The sequence below is a fragment of the Anoplopoma fimbria genome, chromosome 5 (genome assembly GCF_027596085.1).
Source record: "Anoplopoma fimbria isolate UVic2021 breed Golden Eagle Sablefish chromosome 5, Afim_UVic_2022, whole genome shotgun sequence".
Classification (NCBI taxonomy): Eukaryota; Metazoa; Chordata; class Actinopteri; order Perciformes; family Anoplopomatidae; genus Anoplopoma; species Anoplopoma fimbria.
The window spans coordinates 12,357,577-12,367,407 of NC_072453.1; the positions used below are offsets into that span (position 1 = coordinate 12,357,577).

Below are 9,831 nucleotides of genomic sequence, written 5' to 3' on the forward strand. Positions count from 1 at the left end.
TTATTTGTTAGTTAGGAGATGTAAATAATCTTCAGAATATATAAAGAAGCCCTCTATAAAGATCACTTCATTCATCATATGCAGTACTACTCACACTCTTCAACAGATAAAAAAAAGATGCTTTCGAGTTGCATTATGGGAAGTGAAGGATCCAGTGTTTTTGGAATATATATGGTGTTAGCCTCTGCTGTTTCAATTTTGACCACTCTTATTTAGATTTGTCTCCTGCAAGTCCCTGTACTTTATGGAAGCACATTACTAACACATAACAGGAGTAGCCCTTTAACTGATAAACTGTTCGTCAAACACCTTTTTAATTATCAAAATGTTTTGCCAACATGTTATCAGAGACTGTTAAAGGACAATTTTGCAACTGTCCTTTTAACAGTTTTGCAATTCTGTTTTTGTTTCTGTGTCAATAAAAAAAAAAAAAAAAAGGTTTTCAGACATGATCTAACGATTCACAATATGACTCAAGGTCAAAAGGGTCAAAATATAGTCGAGAAGTTGAGATTCATCCGCCTTATAATGCTCCTCAGATTGTGTTTGTCCCCTTTGATGACAAGACACCGGAAAGATAACTGGGTTTGGATTTCAGTTGGTGGGTAATAACGAGTGAAGGATGAGGAAGAGCGTGGTAGGGGGGGTGGCTAGTAATGGAATTGTTTATTCCTTTTCCTGATGAGGTTACCACTTCACTCACTCTGCTTCTACAGGGGCAGACAGGGCATGGGAGATTTCCACAGTGCTGTGTGAATATTATGACATGTACAATGAACAATTTCTCAACTCAAGTGTACAATAAATTGAAAGCATTCAAAATCCATTCCACAGTGTGTGACTCACAGAGGAAAATTCCATCATTTCTATCACAGGGGGAAATCCTGGTAATGTTCTCTTTCTATGAACATATTGAAAGCGATATCATCGTCACTATCAAGTCGACCCTAGAGATCGCTGACGGGACAACAAGAATTTACTTCGCAGACAAGACTCTTCAGGATACATTCAAATGCAACACGCTACTGTATCGAAATGCTGCAGTTTGTTAAACTAATCCCACGTCGCACACAAAGACACATTACTGTATGACACTGAAATGATACTAGAAATGATTAATTCCTGTGTTTTACACTCTGCTCTGGGACTCAAATGAGGCGAGAGTTTCAGAGATATTTTATAAATGATTGTGCTGCGGGCACCATTCTCGTCCCATTCTCCAGTTATTGAAGTGCCTCCCATGTGGATTCCTGTGCCATGACACAGGTTTTTGTATCTCTGTGAGGCTGCAGCGGCTCGGGCTCCATCAGCATGACTGATCTCATTTATCTCTGTCGCATCCAAAGAGGCCCGGGGTGTAGGGATGGGAGCTTCAATAGCAGCAGTGTGAGTGCAAAAGCACAGATCATTGAGCTGTGCACTACGGCAGCCGGGGACCCACATGTGTGAATAACAGCATGTATTTAGGATTTCTCAATGTGGGGAACTCCAGGGGAGCATGAGATTTATGGGGCTTCATATTTCGGATAAACAAACCTCCACTGCACTGCATCATCTTTTGTACTGGATTGAATATTGGGTAATCAATATTTGTCCTGCTGAGATGTCAACCAAACAGCAATATACTGCAGCAAAAAAACATATGGCATATTATTGTCACACAAATGGGACTTCACGCTGAAATACGGGACGTTTATTAGTTCTCTCTGAGGGATAATTTGCCTGCAAATAGTGTAATAACAAAAATAAATCTTTACATTTCAAAGTGGACTTGAACCAAGAAGCCAGACATGACACCCAGTGATATTTAGTTACTTAAATCCTAGATGAAAAATACAAGGAATATTATCTGAAGATGAGAAAAAGACGCATAAGGATTTATGTGTACGCTGTTAATGCCTCCACAGAAAGCTGATTCTGTTCATGCCAGAGCAGACTCATCATCTCATGACATCCGTCTCTGTAGCCCCACTTACCATTACATTTTTGTTCCTGTGCTTGTAATTGATTTCTACTTCAATTTATTAATATAGCCTATGGAGTGCCTGGAGCACGACGCTGGTTATCTGCAGCCCAGCAGGAGCCTAATCTCCTAAAATGAGTGGAATTAATAAGAGTGTTCAAGTAACATATTGATTATAAAATCGATGTCTGTTTCTTTGCACCATTTTTCAATCATTTTTGCTTCAATGTTAATTTCAATAGGGTCTTTTTTTAATGATTGTGTGAACATCTTTAACCATACCTTTCATAACAAGAAGGAACTCAAAGAAACGGGTCACTAGTTTCCACCACCTCCAGGTTTTTTATTGATAAAGAGGATTCCAGGTCAGATTCAAGCTTTCTGCACTGCTAGGGATGAATCAGAGCATTAAGGTTCTTTTTTTTAAATCATGGTTTCCAGCTCCTTCATGCAAATTTGTGTTTTGTATTATAGAGCTCTATAAATAATTTTGACTTGTCGTGATATTCGTTCCAGCTTGCAGGCAGCTATATATTGTAGTTTCTGCAGTTGATTTCGAGAGAAGTGATATTTTCATACATTCAGTGCAGATGTGCTGAGATCAAACAGTCAAGCTAACAAGAGGCCATGGGACCAAGTGCACATACATTTCCATCATCATCCTCCTCACAGGGCAACGAGAGGATCTGGTTATTATTTTGTATCCCTTCTAGTAACATATTGTGAAAATAAGACAAATCTGAGGAATCTGGATGAATGTAAATCCTTTGTGTGTAATATTTCTGATGATATACATTTGAAATCAATATATAGCATTTCTTTTAAGTTTACCAAGAAACCACTCTCAGTCTTCTGAATAAATTTCCATTTTTATACACGCATAATAGTACAATTACTTTTACGCATCTTTCTTCAAAAGATATAGGGCCAAAGTGTCACGCTATACTCCTCAATATGTATATTGCTTTGACATGATTTCCTATGTTCTTGCATAAACATTCATTTTTCTTTGTGAGTGTGCCATTTGAAAGCACTTCCTCCGCAGTGTGAGTAAAATGAGGTGTCTGTGTAAAAATGAGTAAACAATCCATAAATAAGTATATTCTCACTTATGCTAAATATCTTAATCTTAAGAGCTATATCAGTATAGTTTTCATGCCAATATGCATTTGGCACCTCTAAGTGAAAGACAAACAGAGCAGCTGAAACATTAATCAAATATAACCTCATTAAAAGAAAGCCAACAAACATATTCTGCTGTTTTTGTCTTTAAGATCTTAAATTATAGATAAATATAGTTTTTTTTTTTTAAAGTAGAACCTGTCTACTTACGCATATGACAACATGTATACATACCACAACAGGTGAATCAGTAGTCCACATCAGCACACATCAGTAGGTTCTAATGAATCTCTGCTTCGGCAAACTCAGCGGGTGAGTTTGAGTGCAGTGGGATGAACGTTGCAGATGTCGAACCAGTGCTGATCCACCTCCTTGTGTGGCAGCAGGCCATTTCGTGGCAGAAAGGGCCGGCGCCAGCGATCGCGGCTTCCCAACACCTGCCAGAAGCGCGCGCCCTTGAGGAGGAAGACGGCATTGTGGGTGTAGGAGAAGTACGATGCATCAATGTTGCCATCTGGATGGTCTCCGCTCACCACTGGAGGGAAAACATCTCTGATGTTTTTGGGGAAGCCTCTTGCCAAGCTGTTGGCTTCCACGTCGAATGCATACACCTGTTTGAACAGATAATTGTTTTCTCTCTCATATAGAAATCAATTCAATTACAACATGCAAACAAATCACAGAGGAAGTGAAGCAGGTTTGTTTGCATGAATATGTTCCCTCTTGATGCTGGGAAACAATGAATTAGCTTGGGCTTTGGTCTCACCAAGACGTTTGTTTATGTATACATATTTAATACTCAGTGTGTTATGTTTGTAGCTCGTTGCCTTTTTGTTCCTGTCTGCACAGAGCAGACTATACATGGCAGCTTAACATATACCAGAAACAAGTAGTCCTATGCTGTAAGAACAGGTTCCAGGTCTACAGAATGTCAATTAGTTTGTGGTAATTTGATAAACACAACTTCAGGAATTATTTACAGATTTATTTGGATTTTCACAGAGGCTACCTTTACGACACAGGGCCACAAAATCATTAATGGTGAGGTAAATATGGGAATAATGATCCATTCATTTGGATCAATATATCCATTTGACTATCAACAGTCCAATATCATCGACGCAAAGTGAAAACATTGAAACATGTCATCATCTGTAATATGTGCCTTTATTTTGAAATTCCCATGGCAAGTCTGTGTCACCATTTCCAAACAACCTTCTTCCTGTTGAGCTCAGTAACAAAATGATAATGATGTTTCTTATTGTGAGTTGATATAGATTTAACTGATTATATTAAATATGCAGATGATATTGTCTCATATTGATCGCAGGCAACTAAATTGAATCGAATAAAATTAAATTGTGGCAGACTTTGTAATATGAGCAAATATCTTATCGTTGTCCAAAATTGATATATTCTTTTTGTTTACACCCCTATTAATATTGCAGGCTTTTGTTGATATTCTCAGACAAATTTACAATTAACCATATTACCAAAACACACATGGGGCTTTTTTGGTCCCTGATTTTCAGTGACACCACGTCAGTTTGCATCTTTGCTCTCCCTTAAAACATTGTCTCCTAATTTGTGTTCTCACAGAATCCTAAAATCCATTCTTGTTTCTCACTATTCAAACAAATCTATGTGACTTCAATGCACCTCCCCAGTTATCGTGTATTAAGGAAAGGTCAAATAAGGATTCAATTCTTACAAGACTGTTTTTGAAGAAGTAGATGCGAGAGTCCCTCCTGTCATAGTAGGCCGTGTCGATGGGACCGAACACTCCTGGGAAACCCTCAGAGATTAACCTCGGATAGCGGTGACCTTCAGGGTCCTGTCTGAACGCCTGGTCGTTCTCATTGTCATACCTCCAGAACCGAGCACCTGTACACAAAAAAACATGCTATGAAAATAATTACCTTAGTGGTTCATGCAGTATTTACATGTATAGGCTTGTCCTGTTTTTTGGGCCTACCTTTAAAGAAGTAAACAGCATCCTTTTTTCTGGACCACACATGCACAAACGCATCCACTCCGTCCGTGGGAATTCCACGCCAGCCAGTCTGAAGTGACACTGGATCTCCAAAGCGTGTTCTGTTGTTCCTGTTCTCATACAGCCAGTACCAGCCGCCTCTCAGGAAATAGGTGTTAAAGCGGATGACCACCTCCCCGTAGGGCGTCTTCTCCTTTCTGATCCAGTCAAATGCTGTGTTGAATCGACCCTTACAGCCTCCTGAGTTCAAACATAATCACATTGTAGAAAAACATATCCCTTTGTGTCAATCTATTACTGTAAGTATGTAAATAAACAAAATCTATTTCTGTCTGTGGTCTGTGCGTGTGTGTGTGTGTGTGTGTGTGTGTGTGTGTGTGTGTGTGTGTGTGTGTGTGTGTGTGTGTGTGTGTGTTTATGTATGCACTAGATGGTGCTGTAACCGTGTACCATAGAGGTGCTGTATGGCCTTCCTGTCCATCCAGTCCACCTCAAAGCCTGACTCCTGGGGCAGATAGCTGGGCTGCATTATGGAGCCAGCTCTGTAGATGTGGGGGAGACCCAGCACATGGCCGATCTCATGAACTGCTACCTAACAGATAAGAAATAAAAGAGTTGTTATTATTCTTTTCCATAATACATCAGATGATTCCCCTGATCATGCTTACTTTGAGTAGACTGATCCCACTGCCAGCATTGGGAGCGGTGAAATGTTCGTCGTCATCAAAGTGGATATCACCAAGGAACCAGGCGTGGGCAAATTCTTGACCAGTGCCGTCAAACCTCTGGTTGCAACCCAGATGCCTTCCTGTGTGAGATATAGTGGAATGAGTTTAAAAAAGGAGAGCACTGGTTTCTGTGTGAATTTAAATAAAAAATGATCATAACGCATATAGTGCAATATGTTACTTCACATGAGCAGTTATAGTGAAACAATGAAATCGTCCAGCTCTTGTGCAGTAAAGACATACAAATCTTTAGTGTACCAAATCAACATATTCCTGCTCTATGGAACACTGATGATGGCCATTAGAGCAGAAAATGTTGATTCGTAAAATTGAATGTGAATTGTGTATTTTATGTAGATAATTGACTAAGTGAGTGAGTGAAGAACCTCCATAGCATAATTTACTTTGAAAAAATACATTAACCATCACAACGCAGTGATGTTATATTAAAAAAAGTAGCAGTAGAATATAATGTGAAACTTTCACTAATATCATCAAGAAAATATGTTGTACACATGCATGCATTATGGGAATGCCCCATGGTTTTTCCCTAATGGAGGAATGTTCTGACATTTATGGGTGGATGGTTAGAACGTGATATGCCTATATTGCCAAAATTGTGTCTTCTTGGAGACAGAACTCTGGTGCCAGAGTTAAGTAAATCTGCATTTAGAGTACTAACAACTGGCTTAGGAGGAATTAACTGCAAAATCAACATGGTTAGAGAACAATAAGAGTGCTTTAGTGGCTATATATGTGTTATTTATGTCATGCACCAATGCCCACCATATTATTGTAACCAAATGATGATCTTTCTTTTACCTGCCTGTTTTTATTTATATGATATATTTTTTTATAAATGTTTCCTTTTTTCGTTGTGTTTGTGAACATTACCATGAGAAAACCCAATTTAATCTAAAATTATAAAAGAAAATATGTAATGAGATATATAATGACATGTATTGGGTCAGACCTACCTGTTCCAAAGCCCAGCCTGATATCAATATCCTCCAGTGGGGAACGAGTGTTCTCCACAAACTCCAGCGGAGACACCTCGCTCCACATCCTGAAGGCCAGTCTGAAGATATACCTCTGCTCTTCGATGGTCAGCTGACTGCTGTATCCTTCTCCTATCAGCCTCCACTTCAACACCCTCTTAGTGAAGGCCATGTACCCGGTTTCACTCAGATCTCTCCTGTGTCTGCTTCTGGACACGAGAGAGGCCAGGTGACGTTTCCTGTGTCGCACTGCTTTGCTCTGACGGGCGTTCGCGCTGACATTTACCATTTGACCGTCCATGTTGATATTGTGTGAGCTGTTCAGAGAAGTGTTATTCAAAATGTGATCGTATAAGTTAAAGTCTGCTGTGTAATTCATGCTGGTGTCGTTGGAAATGCCTGTGAGATCACTTTCTGTGTCATTCACATTGAATATGTAATCTTCAAAGGGGTTAGCAGAAGTGTCGCCGATTATATTACCTAATGTGTTGTTGCTGTCAGTCTTGTTAAAAGTGTCACTATCACTGCTTTCAGTATCTAAGGCGCTACTGTTCTCAGGTGCTACAGGGGCGTCCAGGTCCATCTCCTTGTCGGGGACTCCACACCTGGGTTTGTTCATTGCCACCTGGGTGGCTTCATCAAACACACCTGTTGCAGGCAGACCAGAGACCCTCTGAAACTCTTTAAGAGCTGAAATATACTCTTGGCTCTCTGTTAGACTGTTGTGGTCGTCAGGAGCATCTCTTGAGTGATGTGAGCTTCCTTCCTGGATGATGTCTTGAAAGTCGCCCAGGAAGTCATCGTTAAAAGAGGCGTCTGAATCTTCAAACTGGACCTCCTCCCAGTTCACTGGCTTAATGAATCCATATCTAGAGAGAAATATCTGTAACAAGACATTGTTTCATTAAATGCAATAATCAATCATTAAATGACTAATCTAATAAAATGCTGAAGTTTGAAAAAGAGAGAGAGCAATTGAAAAAAATGGTAAGATGTTTACCTCTGCTGTGTATTTGTTTGTGATCACTTCGGCTTGGTGAGAATTAAGGGTCTGCACATCAGAATGATCCCGGTTATGGAAAAGTTTCTCTGCATCAGCTGAGCTCATGCTGGTCCAAAAAAGCAAAATCATCAGCTGGATAGAAGTCAGCATCGTGGCGTTGGTGTACTCAGGTAACTATACACAACTAAAGTCAGGGGCCACGCTGCTTTATAGGCAGACCCTGAGTGTCTCCACACCCATCTAAAAGGTGCGACTCTTTGGAGGTATCCCACTTTCCTCAGCTTTGTGTGAAAAGCAAACCTGTCTTTACTGTCTCCAACACTCAATTTCACTTTTTGTGAAATTGAGTGTTGTATGGAGGTGTTATACACGCTCCACTGGCTTTAAATGGACTGTTGTTGACCTGTGGAAAGAGGTTAAAGCCTTCACTTTCATGTGGACAATAGCAGTTTAGGACGGCCATGTTTTCTGCCAACACCTGTTTTAAACAGGACACACAAACACACACACACACACACACACACACACACACACACACACACACACACACACACACACACACACACACACACACACACACACACACACACACACACACACACACACACACACACTTGAGTGTTTTACAATGAATAACCAATAACCAAACCTTCCATCATCACATTGACAAACGTTTATTCTCAAAAACAAAAGCTAGAGCAACATTTTCTTGAGCATGCCTAACATAAATATCATAATTATATTCACTTACATTTTGAGGCTTTTATGGCACAAAAAGCTACTCTTTTTCCTCAGTGCAAATTAGCGGATGTACATTCAAAAACTGGTAAAAGTAAAACAGACAAATGACAATAAATATAATAATACAAAAATAAACAAAGCGAAGATAAAGTGATTTAAGAACTGCGGCTTGTGGGTGGTTACTGTAGAGCTTTGGCTATCGCTGCTGCCAGGTGTTCAGCGGTTGGCTTTTCTGCAGCACAGCTGACACACAGGCCTTCTGCTGTCATAGCGTCTTGTGTCGTAGGCCCTATGGCTGCAAACTGGAAACAAAGAAGTTTAAGTTACTGTCAGAGGCACCGAAGATATGTTAAGTACTGCAGATTCATGCATCGTTTTATGTGTGTGCATATGAGGAGGCCGCACCTTTATTTGAGCCATATGTTCACCCGACAGCCTCCGTACCACTTCGAGGCAAAACTTCACTCCCGATGGACTGAAGAAGGCTATGCTGGCCGGAGTGCCCTGTAAATGCACAGAAAAATTAAACAGTTGCTACAGTTACAAAAAGCCTTATCTAAAATGCAGAAGGATAGGGGGGCTTTACCTGCTCTGTGAAATAGTTATTTAGATTTTTCTCGAGATCTGGATGCTCAGCTGTTTGATAGACAGTCAGCGTCTCGAGGGGCACTCCTGGAGACAAAGAAACAGATCCCCGCAGTGATAAAGGTAGCACAATTAATATTTTATAATTAGTGTAGCCCCAGAGGGACTTTTATCACCTTGAGTTTTAATCTTGGGATCTTAAAGCACAATAGGGGAGTACGCTTACCATTTCCCCTTAAAGCCGTGGGCAAGACTTCTCTTTTGATTGAGCCACAGGGGAAAAAAAGTGGTGGAATATTTGTGTCCTCTCCTATGGAAGTAAAGAGAATTAAGTATAAGGTCATATTAGTTAGCAGAACAATTGGAAAGGTCCCATTAGACTGTACTGTGAAGAATGTGGGAGTATAAAGTCATATCGTACGTTCAATGATAAGAGATGATAGGACATCTGCTGTTCCTGTGTCCTCGCCCAAAGGGTTCAGACCCAGATTCCGTACTGTGCAGGAAAAAACAAAACAGATATATGACTGCTGATATCAGCAAAACGCACTAAATACACAACTCTGACAACAAACTGACAACAAAGAGATCAAGTGTCACTAAAGAAAGAAGGTAAAGCACACGTCAGGTAGGTGCTGCACCTTGCAACAAACTGTCACTTGTGTACAACCTATTTCCAAATGACTGAGGGTAGTAAC

At 40.2% G+C, this 9,831-nt stretch overlaps 1 protein-coding gene across 1 annotated transcript in view; it reads right to left on the minus strand.

The window, feature by feature from the left end:
* Positions 1 to 3,268: 3,268 nt before the first annotated feature.
* mmp21 (matrix metallopeptidase 21) overlaps positions 3,269 to 9,831 on the minus strand; it is a 7,872-nt gene continuing 1,309 nt past the window's right edge. Inside the window, exons 5-15 of the mRNA XM_054598636.1 lie at positions 9,555 to 9,629; positions 9,360 to 9,443; positions 9,135 to 9,220; positions 8,977 to 9,052; positions 8,805 to 8,850; positions 6,784 to 7,673; positions 5,747 to 5,886; positions 5,529 to 5,670; positions 5,061 to 5,318; positions 4,797 to 4,969; positions 3,269 to 3,696 (exon numbers count right to left, since the gene is read on the minus strand). Of these exons, the coding sequence (XP_054454611.1) occupies positions 3,391 to 3,696; positions 4,797 to 4,969; positions 5,061 to 5,318; positions 5,529 to 5,670; positions 5,747 to 5,886; positions 6,784 to 7,673; positions 8,805 to 8,850; positions 8,977 to 9,052; positions 9,135 to 9,220; positions 9,360 to 9,443; positions 9,555 to 9,629 (2,276 nt within the window). The 3' untranslated portion in view covers positions 3,269 to 3,390. The remainder of the gene's footprint in view (positions 3,697 to 4,796; positions 4,970 to 5,060; positions 5,319 to 5,528; positions 5,671 to 5,746; positions 5,887 to 6,783; positions 7,674 to 8,804; positions 8,851 to 8,976; positions 9,053 to 9,134; positions 9,221 to 9,359; positions 9,444 to 9,554; positions 9,630 to 9,831) is intronic.